General features: G+C 38.1%; 1 protein-coding gene across 1 annotated transcript in view; it reads left to right on the top strand.

Moving 5' to 3' along the window:
* The window catches only part of Noxred1 (NADP dependent oxidoreductase domain containing 1), a 29,956-nt gene that overhangs the window by 5,867 nt on the left and 6,629 nt on the right, over positions 1-17,460 (top strand). Inside the window, exons 3-6 of the mRNA XM_047541120.1 lie at positions 5,671-5,864; positions 12,962-13,142; positions 13,716-13,867; positions 14,449-14,671. Of these exons, the coding sequence (XP_047397076.1) occupies positions 5,671-5,864; positions 12,962-13,142; positions 13,716-13,867; positions 14,449-14,671 (750 nt within the window). The remainder of the gene's footprint in view (positions 1-5,670; positions 5,865-12,961; positions 13,143-13,715; positions 13,868-14,448; positions 14,672-17,460) is intronic.

Below are 17,460 nucleotides of genomic sequence, written 5' to 3'. Positions count from 1 at the left end.
TTATAAGGTAAAAGCATGCGAATAGATACAAAATATAAAAAGGTATAATTTGTGACATCAATAACAAAAAAGGGGTGGGGGAGGTGTAAAGGAATAGAGTTTTTGTATGTGATTAACGTAAAACCATTATCTATTTAAAATAAGTTATTGTAGCCAGGATTCTTATGTATTTCTCTGTGGTAACCACAAAGAAAATCCCCATGGAAGATAAACAAAAGAAAATGAGAAGGGAATTTAAGCATATCATTACAAAAAGGAAACAAAGGAAATCAGCAAGAGGAAAAGAGGAACAAAATAGCTACAAGAGAAATAGAAAGCAGTTCACAAAATGGCAAAAGTAAGTCCTTCCCTATCAGCAATTACTTTATATGGCAATGGATTAAACTTTCCAATGAAAAGACAGAGTGACTGATTGGAGTGATAAGGACACACTGGCTGAAATTGAAAAGCTAGGAATAGATACTCCATGCCAATGGTAACCAAAAGAGACCAGGAGTGACCACATTTGTATTAGCACTACTTTGTCAAAAACTGATATAAGGGACAAAGAATGACTTTATTATGGTTAAAAAAAAAAGAAACTGACCAGGAAGATATAAAAATGTAAATATATATGCCCTTAGTATCAAAGCATCCAAATATATGAAGCAAATATTGTCCAAATTGAAGGCACTCAATAATTGTAGATTTTAACTCAGTTTTCAATAAAAGATACAACGACCAGACAAAGATCAAATAAGGATACAAAAGGGTTGAATAACACAGTAGACCAATAGGAACCTAACAAACAAATGCATAACATCCTACTTGACAGCAGGAAACAAGACATTCCTTTTTTTTTTTTTTTTTTTTTTTTTTTTTTTTTTGGTGCTGGGGATTGAACCCAGGGCCTTGTGCTTGCAAGGCATGCACTCTACCAACTGAGCTATATCCCCAGCCCCAAGACATTCTTAAGTACACATGGAGCAGTCTCCAGGATAGATCACATGTTAGGTCACAAAATAAGTCTCAACAAATCTAAGATTAAAATTACATCTGGTATCTTTTACCACAATGAAATTGTTATGGTTTACCTATGAGGTGTCCCTCATATCTAAAGCTCTTGTGTGAGGCAATGAAAGAATTTTCACAGGTGAAATTATTAGATTATGAAAGTTGTAATATAATATAATCAATGAATCAATCAGCTGAGAGAGAATAACTGGGTGGTAACTGTAGCCAGGTAGGATATGGCTGGTCACTGGGGGTGTGCCTTTGGGGTTTCTATTTTGTTCCTGGTGAGTGCTCTCTGTGCTTCCTTGTCATTTCCTGAGCTGCTTTCCTCTGCCATGCCCCTCTGCCATGATGTTCTGCCTCACTTTGGGTTCAGAGGAATGGAATCAGCCATTTTGGTCTGAGAAGTCTGTATTGGTAAACCCTAAATAAACTTTTCATCCTATAATTGCTCTTGTTAGATCTTTTGGTCACAGAGATGAAAAGGCTGGCTAAAACAAATAACCTAGAAAAGAGTAGCCAAAGGAAAATAGGAAAATTTGTTAAAATGTAGAAATTAACACACTCATTAATGGCTCAAAAAAGAGAGAACCGAAAATGAAAACATGACATATCAAAGCTTATGGGACACAGCAAAAGCAACCATAAGGGAAGTTTATAGGTCTAAATGCCTACATTAAAAAAGAAGAAAGAGGACTGGGGTTGTGGTTCAATAGTAGAGCACTTGCCTAGCACATGTGAGGCCCTGGGTTCGATCCTCAGCACCACATAAAAATAAATAAAATTTAAATAAAGAAGAAAGATCTCAAATCTACAACCTCGCTTCACACCTTGTCTTAGTATACTTTTTTTCTGCTATAACAATACCACAGTCTTTATAAATTATAAAGAAAATATATTTATTTCTCACAGTCTACATGGTGAGAGACCATGAGAGTGAGGTAGAGAGAGAGAGAGGGAACACAAATGGAAGCAAGAGAGCGTGTGTATGAGAGGGCTTTATAAAAAAGCCACTCCTGCGCCAGGCACAACTCCAGAGGCCAAGGGAGGAGGATTGTGAAGCCAGCCTCCACAACTTAGCAAGAGCCTGTCTCAAAATAAAAAAAATATTATAAGGGCTAGGACTGTAGCTCAGTGGAAGAGTATATCTGGGTTCAATCTCAGTGCAATAAAACACAACAAAACCGCTCCTGCAATAACTAACCTACTCCCATGGTAATGGCATTAATCAATTCATGAGGGTGGAGCCCTTATAACCCAATCAACTCCCAAAGGTTCCTTTTCCCAATACTGTCACAGTGACCATTAAGTTTCAACATAAGTTTTAGAGAAAACAAACCCCAGGATCATTTTGATCAGTAGAGAAAGCAGCTGATAAAAGTAAGCACCCTTTCATGATAAAGAAAAACACCCAAGAAACTAAGAATGGAGGGAAATTACCTCAACATAATAAAGGCCATACATGAAAAGCTCAAGTTAATATCACATTCAACGGTGAGAAGCTGAAAGCTTCTCCTCTGAGATCAGGAATGAGGCAAGGATTTCCACTCTCACATCTCCTATTCAACATAGTATTGGTGGAGCGAGAGCAATTAGGGAAAAAAAAAAAAAAGACACCCAAATTGGAAAGGAAGAAGTAAAATAATCTCTGCTCATGACTGCTTTTGTATGTAGAAAACCTGAAGACCCCCCCCAAAACTGTTAGAACTAGTAAACATTTATCAAAGTTGCAGGATACAAAATCAGCACTAAAAAATAAGTTGCATATCTAAAACAATGAATAATCTGAAAAGGAAATTAAGAAAACAATCTCAGCTTGGGGTGTGGCTCGGTGGTACATGCATGCACAGACCCTGAGTTTGTACCAGTGAGAGAGAGAATTACATTTACAGTACCATCAAACAGTGTAAAAAAAGCTGAATCAAGGGGGTGAAAGACTTGGGCACTGAAAACAACAAAACATTGCTGAAAGAAATTAAGACAAATAAATGGAAAGACATCCTATGCTTATAGATTGGAAGATGTATAGTGTTAAATTGCTCATGCTGTGTAATGGTGGCACACGCCTATATCTCAGTGACTCAGGAGGTTGAGGCAAGAGGATTGCACGTTCAAGGCCAACCTGGGCAATTTTGCAAGGCCCTCAGCAACTTAGTGAGACCTTGTCTCCAAATAAAAAAATAAAAAGGGCTGGAGATATGGCTCAGTGGTAAAGCACCCCTGGGTTCAATCAATCCCCAATAGCCTCCCCAACAAAAAAAAGTTCACGAAGTGATCTACAGATTCAATGCAACTCTTATCAAAATCCGAATGACATTTTTTGTAAAAATAGAATAATAGCATCCATGAAATTACATGGAATCTCAAAGAATAGCCAAAACCACCTTGAGAAAATTTTTAAAAAGCTGGAGACCTTACACTTCTTGATTTCAAAACATATTACCAAGCTAGAATGATCCAAACAGCTTGGTACTTCCATAAAGTTGGCCAAATAGACTGATGGAACAAAATAGCCCGAAATAAACCACATAATATAGTCAAGTGATCTTGTGCTAAATCTACACAACAGGGAAAAGATAGTCTTTTCAATAGTTTTGGGGAAATTGGATAGCCACATGTAAAAAGTGAAATTGAACCCTTACATTATTTGTTATATATACACACATGAAATGGACAACTGTCCACTGTGACCTGTGTGGGGAGGGAATAAATAACCCTTGGAGGTATGGGTCAACTGGAAATAAAAGACTGAAAAGTAGTATTAAGAAATAAACACAAAGGATGCAAGAAGTGCATATATATACACACACACACACACACACACACACACATATATATATATATATATTTTTTTTTTTTTTTAAGCAGGGGCTTTACTGGTGGAAAAGACCTGATGGGTCTGATGCTAACAAAGGGAAAAAGTCCATGAATGCTTGATTTATAGTAAAACCACAAAAGGAATTTATCGTGAGGAGGAATTCTTCAAAGTAAATAAGAAGCTAGAAGCTGTGGCGAAGTTGGCCTGATTGGGGACTTACCACTTGCACAGTAATTCTTCCTCCTCCAGGCAGCTGGTGCTACAAGGCTAGTTGGGCACAGGTTATCTCTCTCTACCTCCAGGGAGTTGTGTTTGAACCTAGGGCTGTCTAACCAAAAAAATTCCTCAGTATCACAGAATTCTCTTTGAGCAGGACACCTGCTAAGGCAACAAAGCAGTCTCAGAGTTCTCCAAGGGACCTACCTTGGCTTTAGAGATGGCTCAGACACGCCCACAGTTCACTCTGTTTCCAACAGACAACAGGTAAATAAAAAAGATGCTCAGGGGCTGGGGCTGTAGCTCAGTGGTAGAGCGCTTGCCTTGCACGCAGTGAAGCACTGGGTTCAATCCTCAGTACCACATAAATAAATAAAATAAAGGTATGAAAAAAGATACTATCACTAATCATCAGGAAAATATAAATCAAACTCACAATGAACTATACTGTTAGAATACCTGTTAGAATGGTTGTTATTAGAAAACCAGAAATTAATAAGTTTTTTAAAATTGTTTTTTTGGGGGCCTCGATCAGAAGGACTTGGGCCCCAACAAATTTTAAAGATGTGGAGAAACTGGAAATTGTGCACTGTTGGTGAAAATGTAAGATGCTGTAGTTACTACCAAAGAGAATATGGAGGTTCCTCAAAAATTTAAAAACAGAATTGTCATATGCTGGCTGTATATTCAAAAGAATTGAAAACAGGATCTCAGTGATATTTGCACACTCATGTGCATTGCAGGATCATTTATGGTAGCCAAGATGTGGAAGCAACCTAAGTGTCTGTTGATGATGAAAAGATAAAGAAATTGTGTTATATAACACAGTGTAATGTTATTCAGCCCTAAAAAAAAAAAAAGAAGAAGGACATCATCTCATATGCTACAACCTGGATGAAACTTGAAGACATTATGCTCAATGAAATAAGCCAGTTGCAAAAAGATAAATACTGCATGATTACACTTCAGTGAAGTATCTAAAGCAGCTATACAGAAACAGAAAGTAGAATGGTAGTTGCCAAGAGTTGGGGGAAGGGGAAATGAGGAGTTGGTATTCAATGGATAAGGAGTTTTTGTTCCGCAAGATGAAAGGTTCTAGAGATATGTTGCGCAACAGTGTGCTTATTGTTAATAGCACTGTACCCTTAAAAATAGCTAAGGTGGTAAATTTCTTGTTATATATTCTTTATCATGAGAAAAAAATTGACATTTGTCAGACTCCAAAACAAACAAAAAGGAGTAGGTCCACAATGTGTAACATACTAGGGCATAAGGCATAAGACTGACTGTTCACAGTGATGGCCCACAGTCAATGAAATGGTTAAATATTCAGCCTTGTGTTTAAGAAGGCAGGAAAATACATAGTGCATGTAACCAAATGATGTTCATTTTAAAATATTTTAATTCAGTTTTGGTTCCTTGGGAAAGGGGTGTGAAATGTTTCTAGAAAATTTAATCAGATGGAACATTTAGTTGCTTAGTAAAGTTGGATTAATGGCACACAATTGAAATGCCTTCTCTCTGAAGTACCTAAGGTGCCACCAGTCTTCTGAGAAAATTAAAGCAATGAACATTAGAGGTTGACAGGAAGTGCTATAGTGTGTACATATATTTATGTGCATGTTTGTCTGTTTATTTTCCAGAGAATTACTACCTAAGAACAAAAGTTCCACCTCTCTCTCACGTGAATCATTTGATGTGGCTGAAAAGGCAAACTTAAAGGTTGGCATCATTGGAGGCGGCCACCTGGGGAAGCAACTGGCTCATACACTGCTGCAGCTTGTCCCCATCCCTGCTGCAAGTCTGCGGATCTCCACTCGGAGACCAGAGACCCTGGGTGAGCAATGTATGATAGACACTGGGACTTCATTTGTGCTGGGTAGATGTTGACAAAGCCATTTTGAAAGAGTCCCTTCAAAGAGGAATCCTTGTGTGTAGCACCAGAGTTCTTAGCTTGCTACCTGCAAGAAAAGCTAGAAAGATGGCTATTAAACTTGTTGTTTAAAACATCTTTTTTCTCCACCTAAATGCTCTGTATCAACCTCTCCTGCCTGTGTCCTTGGTGGTGAATTATCTTCTGGATCCATGATTCAGGAAAACTTTCCACAGTGTTCAAATCTTCTGACTCAACCAGGTAGAGTCTATTCTGGTGGGTGTTAAACAGTTTCAGATATTTGCTGTTGGCCTTGTATTTTTTTTTTCTTTTTTTTTTATTGTAAACAAATGGGATACATGTTGTTTCTCTGTTTGTACATGGCGTAAAGGCATACCATTTGTGTAATCATAAATTTACATAGGGTAATGTTGTTTGATTCATTCTGCCATTTTTTTCCCTTCCCCGCCTCCCCTCCCACCCTTCCCCTCCATCTATACAGTCCTTCCTTCCTCCATTCCTGCCCCGCTCCCTAAACCCAACTCCAACCCCAACACTAACCCTTCCCACCCCCCATTATGTGTCATCATCCACTTATTAGTGATATCATTCTTCCTTTGGTTTTTTGAGATTGGCTTATCTCACTTAGCATGATATTCTCCAGTTTCATCCATTTGCCTGCAAATGCCATAATTTTATCATTCTTTATGGCTGAGTAATATTCCATTGTATATATATACCACAGTTTCTTTATCCATTCATCAATTGAAGGACATCTAGGTTGGTTCCACAATCTGGCTATTGTGAACTGAGCAGCTATGAACATTGATGTGGCTGTATCTCTGTAATATGCTGATTTTAAGTCCTTTGGGTATAGGCCAAGGAGTGGGATAGCTGGGTCAAATGGTGGTTCCATTCCAAGTTTTCTAAGGAATCTCCACACAGCTTTCCAGAGTGGCTGCACTAATTTGCAGCCCCACCAGCAATGTAAGAGTGTACCTTTCTCCCCACATCCTCGCCAACACCTGTTGTTGCTTGTATTCTTGATAATTGCCATTCTAATTGGGGTGAGATGGAATCTTAGGGTGGTTTTGATTTGCATTTCTCTTATTACTAGAGATGTTGAACATTTTTCCATATGTTTGTTGATTGCTTGTATATCTTCTTCTGTGAAGTGTCTATTCATTTCCTTAGCCCATTTGTCAATTGGATTATTTACATTCTTGGTGTAGAGTTTTTTGAGTTCTTTATAGATTCTGGAGATTAGCGCTCTATCTGAAGTATGATTGGCAAAGATTTTCTCCCACTCTGTAGGCTCGCTCTTTGCATTGCTGATAGTTTCCTTTGCTGAGAGAAAGCTTTTTAGTTTGAATCTATCCCAGTTATTAATTCTTGCTTTTATTTCTTGTGCTATGGGAGTCCTGTTGAGGAAGTCTGGTCCTAAGCCGACATGTTGAAGCTCTGGACCTACTTTTTCTTCTATAAGATGCAAGGTCTCTGGTCTGATTCCGAGATCCTTGATCCATTTTGAGTTTAGTTTCGTGCATGGTGAGAGATATGGGTTTAGTTTCATTCTGTTGCATATGGATTTCCAATTCTCCCAGCACCATTTGTTGAAGAGGCTATCTTTTCTCCATTGCATATTTTTGGCCCCTTTGTCTAGTATGAGAAAATTGTATTTATTTGGGTTTGTGTCCATGTCCTCTATTCTGTACCTTTGATCCACCTTTCTATTTTGGTACCAATACCATGCCGTTTTTGTTACTATTGCTTTGTAGTAGAGTTGAAGATCTGGTATTGCGATACCCCCTGCTTCACTCTTTCTGCCAAGAATTGCTTTAGCTATTCTGGGTTTTTTATTCTTCCAGATGAATTTCATAATTGCTTGCTCTATTTCTGTAAGGTACATCATTGGGATTTTAATTGGAATTGCATTGAATCTGTATAGCACTTTTGGTAGTATGGCCATTTTGACAATATTAATTCTTCCTATCCAAGAACATGGGAGATCTTTCCATCTTCTAAGGTTTTCTTGAATTTCTTTCTTTAGTGTTCTGTAGTTCTCATTGTAGAGGTCTTTCACCTCTTTTGTGAGATTGATTCCCAAATACTTTATTTTTTTCGAAGCTATTGTGAATGGGGTAGTTTTCCTAATTTCTCTTTCTGAAGATTCATTGCTTATATATAAAAATGCCTTAGATTTATGTGCATTGATCTTATATCCCGCTACTTTACTGAATTCAGCCTTGTATTTTTTTAAACATAACATTTACTAGATTTCAAAAAATGTTTAATAATAATTCCATTTACTAATCTATGTGATAGAAGTAAGACAGGAGAGGAGCTGTGGAGATTGCTCAGTGGGAGAGTCCTTGACTAGCATGCACAAGACTCTGGGTTCAATCCCTAGTATTGCTAGAAAAAGAAAAAGAAATAAGAACAATTATTACTTCTGGCAAGAAAAACTGAGAAAGGGCCTGAAGGAATTTCTGGGGAAATAGAAAAATATTTTACGTCTTGAGGATTACATGAATGTATGCATTTTTTACAACTGTTCAAACTATATACTCAGATCTGTGTGGCACTGTATCTAAATCATATTTCAGTAATAAAAACTGAAAATAACACAATGCAAATAATATACATATCATAGAAAATTAGAAGGAAGAAAATAATAACTACCTATAATCTTCTTATCAGGGTTATCTGTTTTCTTCCCTTTGTTTTCTCTAATTATCCCAGGTGTTGATTGCTTTAGACAGCTCTTTGTTGCTATGACCAAAAAGATCTGACAAGAACAGTGTTGAAGAGAAAAGGTTTATTTATTTATTTATTTTTTTGCAGTACTCAGGGCCTTGTGCTTAGGAGGCAAGCACTCTACCTGCTGAGCTATCTCCCCAGACCCAAAGGTTTATTTTTATCTCATGGTTTCAGAGCTCTCAGTTCATAGATGGCCAACTCCATTGCTCTGGGCTGAAGGTGAGGCTGAACATCAAGGTAGAAGGGCACAGCAGAGGAAGGCAGCTCAGGATTAGGCAAACAGGAAACAGAAAGAGGGCTCCACTTAACAGGAACAAAATAAAAACCCCAAAGGTACACCCCCAGTGATCTACCTCCTCCATCTATACCCATTCTGCTTACAGTTACCACCCAGTTAATCCATACCAGTGGATTAATCCACTGATTTTTGTTATAGCTCTCATAATCTAATCCTTTCACCTGTGAAAATTCTTCCATTGTCTCACACAAGAGCTTTTGCAGGACGCCTCATATCTCAACCACAACATTGATACTGTACCTACCTGTTTGTATTCTGCCTTTTTAACTTACTGTATCATAAGCATATTTCTGTATCACTTCACAATAATGATTTTTAAACCCTTCCACTGTCCCACAAACAGGCTTGAGAGCACTCCCAGTGTCTCCTGGGCAGTGTGTGCTTACTGCCTCTGGGGTGTAGGCATTCAAATGTTAAGGTGTGTGCCTGGGAGTGCCAGATCCTCAGTGCCATTCTACCTTTCTCTCTTTTTTTTTTTTTTAATATTTTTTAGTTGTTGACGGACCTTTAATTTGTTTATTTGCATGTGGTGCTGAGAATCGAACCCAGTACCTCACACATGCTACCCATGTACTCTACCACTGAGCCACAACCCCAGTCCCTCTTTCTCTGTTTTTGTCCCAGGGTTTAAAGTTTATTTATTCAGTAAACAGATTAATTTAATGTGAATAACTGCCATAAATATTTAGTTGAACTTCCTTGTATATAATTTTTGAAAATTATGTTTTATTTCATAATAAAATTACTAGATTAACAAGTAGGTAAAGTTTTGTTAAGACATTATTTGTATACAATAAACTACACACAGTGTATAATTCAATGTTTTGACACATGTGTATATGTGTTAGATTTATGTCACTGTGACCAAAATGCCCAACAAGACCAACTTAGAAGCAGAAAAGTTTATTTTGGGTTCATGGTTTCAGAGGTTCAGTTCATGGTCTGCTGGCTCATTACTCTGGGCCCAAGGTGAGGGCAGACATCATGGTGGTAGGGTATAGCAGAGGAAAGCTGCTTACTTCATAGCAGCTGGGAAAGAGAGAGAGGAGAGGAGAGGAAGAGGAGAGGAGAGGAGAGGAGAGGGGAGTGGAGGGGAGGGCAAGGGAGGGGAGGAGGGGAAGGGAGGGAAGCGGGGAGGGGAGGAGAAGGGAGGACAAGAGCAAACAAGCACATGCAGGCAGGTGAGGTGAGGCAGCAGGGAAATATAAATCCCAAAGGTGTGGCTCCAGTGACCTCCTTCCTCCAGTCACACCCCACCTGCCTACAGTTATCATCCTGTTAGTCTATTCAAATTATTAATCCATCAAATGGATTAGTCCACTGATTGGATTACTGTTCTCATGATCTAACCATTTCACCTCTGATCATTACAACATTAACACAGGAGTGTTTGGGGGACACCTCATATCCAAACTATCACAGTACCCCTGTGAAAACATCAACACATTCCAGATAATGAACATATTCATTACCCTCAAAAGTTGCCTCTTGCCCTTCATGAATCCCTTCTACGTGCCTGCAGCTCCCCACCCAAAAAAATTAATGACAATGATTTCTGTCTCTATAGATTAACTTGTATTCTTCTAGAATTTTTTGTATTAACAGAGTCATACAGTTTATATTTATTTTGGTCTGATTTCTTTTACTCTACATAATTATTTTGAGATATATTTATGTCTTTCATGTGTCAATCTTCTTTTTACTTCTGAGTAGTATTTCATTGTATTAATATTCCACAGTTTATTCACTAGTAAATATAGATTAGGTTTTTGGCTGTCACACATAAAGCCACTATGAACACTTTTTATGTAAGTGTTCATGTGCACATCTACTTTCTTTTTTCTTTCTTTTTGTGAGCTGGGCATTGAACCCAGGGCCTCATGCATGCTAGGCGAACACTCAACCACTGAGTTATATAGTCCCAGTCACTACTTTCATTTTTCTTTGGTAAATACTTGGGAGTAAAATGGTTGAGTCATATGGTAAGTATATGTTTATTTGTTAAGGAATTTATAATACTTTTTTTTTTTCAAACTAACCTCAAAAAGTCTTGTTCAGGTATAAATTTTCATCAGCACTGTAAAAAATCATTTCATTACACTCTTGTCAATGCTGGGAATCATTTTTAACATTACCATTTTAATATGCCTTTTACATTTTTCCTGTTTTCATTGATCACTAGAAGTGTTTAAATTTTTTTGCAGGTTTATTGCTATTTCATTTTTTTTCAGTGGTTTTTTTTTTTCAATTGGAGTGACTATTTTTCTTATTGATTTGCAAATGTTCTTTCTGTGGTAAGGAAACTTTAAAAAGTCTTATCACTCAAAGTTTCTTCCTTTTCTTTCTTTCCTTCCTCCCTCTCTCCCTCCCTCCCTCCCTCCTCTCTCTCTCTTTTCTTTCTTTCTTTCTTTCTTTCTTTCTTTCTTTCTTTCTTTCTTTCTTTCTTTCTTTCTTTCTTTCTCTTTCTCTTTCTTCTTACTCTCTCCTCCCTCCCTCCTCCCTCCCTCCTCCCTCCCTCCCTCCTCCCTCCCTCCCTCCTTCCCTCCCTTCCTTCCTTCCTTCCTTCCTTCCTTCCTTCCTTCCTTCCTTCCTTCCTTTCTCAATACTGGGCATTAAACTCAGGAGCACTCTATACCTGAACTACAGTCCCAGGCCTTTTTTATTTTTTATTTTGAGATAGGGTCTCATTATTAAGTGGTAGAGGCTGGTCTCAAACTTGCAACAATCACCCTGCCTCTGCCTCCTGGGTCCCTAGGATTACAGGCGAGCTTCATCATGCCAGTACGAAGGCATATTTCTTAGCCCCAGTGATAGAACTAGTAAATACAATATTTCAATATGGTACATATATTCTTCGGGAAGAATGTTTACAGTAATAAAATTAGTTTTAAGATAACTCTGTATGTTGTGTAAGGAAGCAAAGATTCAAAATGCTCAGCATCAGCTTCTAGGCAAGTGTAAGGAATGAGAATGATTCATGGAAGAATGATTCATGTACCTGCTTTCTGAAATTTCTCTTGTCCTGTCTGTTTTCCAGGTTCATGAGTATCCAGATAACCTCAGCATCATTTCTGTCATGTACTCTTGGTTGTTAAAATAAGAACTCATCTCTCCAGTGTCTCTCATATTCTCTTTTTAAAAAATGTTGTTAGTGTATGCTAATTATGCATACTAGTTGAATTCCTTGTTAAATACTCGCACGTATATGCATGAACAACACAATTGGTCAATCTCATTCCCCACATATCCTTTTTTTTTTTCAACAATGCTTAAAATGTGTGCCAGATGTGAGGGTACATTTTAAATTCTCTTTTAAAAATTCATACTGCAGTAAATACAAATGATTAACTACCAGTGAGTTTTTTATGCACTACATGAATTATCATGTTTCTCTATATTTATAAATATCAAGTTGTATATACTTACTTTATGGAAAATGTTAAATCTTTCCTTGCTCTTCCCAGCATCTGCTCTATACTTTTCTACTGTCCTACTCTTACCCACCAATTCAAGCCACTGACTGTGTAGCTTTGGGCAAGTCACATGGCATACTGAAGTCTGAGTTTATCATCTGTAATACAGGAATACAACTAGTCTCTGCCTCAGAAGGTCCTCATGAGGGTTATCCTAAAGAATATACATAAAGTAAATTATCTGGCACATGGTAAACCTTCAGTAAATTGAAGCAGAAGTCTTCTGAGAGATTTTTTTCTTCCTTAAAACTTTTGGAAGAATTCCAGCATTTGGTGTAAAAGTAAGGTAAAAATGAATTACATTGGCATCTCAAGTATTGCTACAGTGGCACTGGTTGCTTTAGTAATAGGATTAGGGCATGGCTGTATAGCTCATAGAAGGCATAAAGGAGTGTCTTCTGATTTAGGTGGCAGCAAGTCTTGGGTTGATTTATTGAGATAAAATAGTGATCATCCTCTCCCCATAACTGATACTCAGGTCAGACTCCTTTGTGCTGTATTCTTTTTCTGTCTTCCTTTATCCTCCTCAGTTGAGTTCCAGAAGCTGGGGGTCCAGTGCTTTTACCATAATTCTAGTCTGGTGCGTTGGGCCAACGTGATATTCCTCTGCTGCTTGCCATCTCAGGTGCCTCATATCTGCATACAAATTCAAACCAGTCTCGAAAAGGCCTGCATTGTGTACAGCTTTGTAACTGCCATCCCAATACCCAGGTATCTTGTTAGGACAAGAACAGAATTGGCAGAACTGCTGTTTCCTCGTCTTTGACTATTTCTTCCCTCTTGGAATTGATCATTCCCAGTAATAAAGATGAGGCAGCTTGATCTGCAGGAAGACCCAGCTAGCCTTTCTAACTGTGTCTTCCTCAGTTTCCCACAAAAAGCCCTTGTGGGTGAGATATTTTGTTTGCTGTATGAATGTTGAGAATTTGTAATAGCACATTGCCTCCTACTACTTGAAGCTGAATGTTATTCCTCTGTGCATCAATGAGAAGAGAAACTACCAGTCACAATAAGAAAAGTTACTGCAAATATGAATCAAATATTATTTTTCCACTCCTAGTGTCTAGCATAGTGCCTGGCACATGATAACATTCATTTAGCATTTGTTAGATGAATGGATGAACAATCCAACTAAGTAGTGCCCTCTTTGCACTAGACCTGCATGTGTCTCTAAACAGTGCTGTGCAGGAGAGCCTGTTTGCTGGTGTTGGATGTGAATGCAATAGATGACGCAGTCATTTATTCCAGTCCTGGCATTGCATTCCCAGTTTTGGTGCTTTCCAGGTTGAAACTACTACTAAACCACACCAATATCTTGCGACCTCAGTATCATTGTGTTGAGGATTTGGACAAGATCTGGGGAGCCAATAAGGAAATCACAGCTGCTCTCCAGGATCCTGTGATTCTTCGGGCTACCTGCCCCTACAGTCCTAAAGGTAACGATTCACCATATTTCTGACCTCCTTTTGAAATTGCCTTTCCCTTGGCCTGTTCCTATCTCACTAAATCACCGGAATGCACGTGTTTGTCGGGGAGAGCACAACTTAGATATATTCTCAGTCCTTTAGGTTTGGAATTAGATCAGTGTTTGATGATAAAAAGCAGCCATCCCTGCTCCCTGAGGAGATTGATTATCTGTACTTCTTAGAGATGAAGTGAAAATAACCAGAGGAAATAGCTTAAATAAGAGAATGCAATACCTGGAACTAAAATGGCTTTCCCATGTCCTGATCTTAAAGTTTTCTCTAGTACCTTACCATTATTGGCAAGGACCATTCTGGAGATACTTTTGTTACATGTGTAGTGTCTACATTAGTCATATGTGTCCTCCTTTGTATGGTTAACATATGATGTTATAAAGGGCAAACTGAGCCTTGACTTTTCAGAGGGAGGAATGTTAGCTCGTCTCCAGGTCCTTAAAAACACGGCTCATAGTCACTGTCTGAATTTCTCCTAGGGTCCTTGCAACTCATTTTTGGTGGTACTGATTGGTATTTATCTTCTCATTGATGTGTAGGTGGAGTAATCCTTAATATCAAATGGCTGGAGGGAGTGATCTATGCAACCCTAAACATGTGCACAGCAAGCAACGTGGATTGCAGACAAGCACTGAAGCTTCTGAATCAACTATTTCTCTCTGTGCACTTTGAAGACTGTAGGAAACATGAAGACTCTTGCCCCAAATTTCAGCTACCACATGTTGTCAGCAAATCCTATGTCAAGAACTTGTTGCATAGAAGGTAAGATGTCAGTCAGCTGATCATTCTAAGTTCTTACATACTCTTGGCTTAGCAGATGCTCTTTCAACCTTTCAGGTTCTTTTTAAAAATTGATAAAAAATAATAGTCTTGGGCTGGGGTTGTGGCTTAGTGGTTGAATGCTTGCCCAGCACTTGTGAGGCACTGGGTTCAATCCTCAGCACCACATAAAAATAAATAGAGAAAAGGTATCGTGTCCACCTACAACTAAGAATAATTTTGAAAATATATCCTTGTAAAAAAATTAGCCAGTAGCAAAGTAAAGTTTCCTTTGCCCTCAATTCCATTTCATAGATTTTACCTCTGTTTTTACATTTTTATCTGTGCATTTACAAACATATTTAAAATTTTTTTTAGATATTGATAGACCTTTATTTTATTCATTTATTTATATGTGGTGCTGAGAATCGAACACAGTGCCTCACACATGCTAGGCAAGCGCTCTACCACTGAGCCACAACCCCAGTCTTACAAACACATTTATATTGCCATAATATTATTATAGTGCATGATATTCATTCCTATGTATGGTGTTAGAACCATGGAAACTACATATACTGCTTTTTCATGCCATTCCATGTTAGTACAACCATATCTGCTTTACTTATGAACAGTTGCATAGGCATCCATTAGATACATTTATTAAATTTGTTCACTCCTATCTCCACTTGATATTAATGTAGTTTTTTCCCTTTGCCTTAAATTTTGCACAAAGGGCTGCTTTGAACATCCTTGTACTTATTTTGCACACTTGAACCAGAAGTTCTGTTGGATAAATATGTGGATAAATTTCTGGATTAGAGATTATATGTTTTCTGTTTGATAAATATTCCCAAATTACTTATAAAAACATTTATGCTAACAACATGAGAGTGTCATTTCTCTATAGCTTGATAGCTATAAAATCAGTTTTTTTAATCTTTGATATCACATATGTAAAAATTGTTGCTGTTGTGATCAGTACTTCCTGCCATGAGATTCACTGTACAATTTTAATTCCTTTTCCTCTTTGAATATTAGACATGTCATCCTTGAAGCAATCTCTTTTGTGTTTCATGATTCCTCACTATTTTAGTCAATCTTTTGTCACTTGAACCAAAAAACCTGACAAGAACAATGAAGAGAAGGAAAAGTTTATTTGGGGTTCATGGTTTCAGAGTTCTCAGTCTATTAACAGCCAACTCCAATGCTCTGGACCTGAGGTGAGGTAGACATCACTGCAGAAGGGTATGGAGGAGAAAAGGAGCTCAAGATATAGCAATCAGGTAGCCAAGAGGGAGCTCCACTCACCAGGGACAAAATATAACCTCAAAGGCATACTTCCAGTGACCTACCTCCTCCATCTGTACCCTAACTGCCTACAGTTACCACCCAGTTAATCCATACCAGTGAATTGATCCACTGATTAGATTATAGCTTTCATAATCTAATTATTTCACCTGTCAAAATTCTTGCATTGTCTCACACATGAGCTTTTAGGGAATACCTCATATCTAAAACCATAACACTCACATTCTTGTCATCTTCTTATCTCTCTGACCCTTCTTTTTGTTAACTTCCTCTGTTCCACCCTCAAATCTGAGAGTTTTCAGGACTCTACTAGGTCCTATTTTCTTTTCATACTACATTTGTTCTTGGGTGATCTCTTTGGGAACTTAGGTTGCCATCTTTGTTCAGATAGCTCATACCTCGGTGTCAATGCTGTGTTTAGTAAGTGCACATTCTCCATCGCTGTTGCAACTCAACATGTTCAAAGACATACCTGTTCTTATACTCTGCTTCTGTAGGGTTTCTTATCTAATTATATGATGCTTCATCAGGTTGTTCCAGCCAGAACCCTGGAAGTAATCCTTGATTCTTCCCTCTCATCTTTTGGATTCCAGTTAATCACCAATGGGCAGCTTATTCTCTAGTGTGTGTTACACTTTCAGATTGAGGATTTTTCTTCTCTGTTATCCTGGGTTAGTCTCTATTACTATAACCTCTATTATCCAGGGGATTCACTTCATCTCTCTGTTATTTTGTTTCCTGAACCCCACTTGACTTCTGTGATAGTTTATTTTTTTATATTAGTAAAACATGTCCTATAATAGCTTCCTGAGAAAAAGGAACAACAAAAGTAATTTTTAGAGATGTTTCATATCTGAAAATGGTTTTTATTCTTGCCTAATGTTTTAGAACATAGCCAAATACAGAATTCTAGATTGGAAATGATTTTCCTGCACAATTTTGAAGCATTGCTCCATTGTTTTTGGGCTTCCAGGATTGCTGTTGAGAGTTACTCTAGCACTCTAATTCTTGATCCTTTGTCTGAAACCTGCTTCTTTCTAATTTGGAAGCTCATAGGTGCTTTTACCTCAGTATCCTGAGATCTTATTATGTACCATGATGTGGGTATTATGATTTGGAAGTGAGATGTCCCCTGAAACATCTCTTAATACATGGATGTTCAGAGGCAAAAAGATTAGATTATGAGAGCCTAATCAGTTGATGGATTGTTCATTTGAATGGATTCCTGGGTGGTAACTGTAGGTAGGTGTGGGGTATGGATAGAAGTAGGTCACTGTGGACATGCCCTTGGGGGATTATACTTTGTCCCTGTTTCCTCCCTGTCTCTCTCTGTTTCCCATCTGTCATAAGCTGAGCAGCTTCCCCCCACCACCCACTTCTGCCATGATGCTTTTCTCAGACCCAAAGTAATGGAATTGGCCAACCATGGACTGAGCCCTCTGAAACCCTGAGCCCAAAATAAACATTCCTTTCTCTAAATT

Source organism: Sciurus carolinensis, chromosome 2, assembly GCF_902686445.1.
Source record: "Sciurus carolinensis chromosome 2, mSciCar1.2, whole genome shotgun sequence".
Taxonomy (NCBI): Eukaryota; Metazoa; Chordata; class Mammalia; order Rodentia; family Sciuridae; genus Sciurus; species Sciurus carolinensis.
The sequence above is the reverse complement of the archived record's forward strand: the minus strand, read 5'-3'. Positions and strand labels throughout refer to the sequence as shown.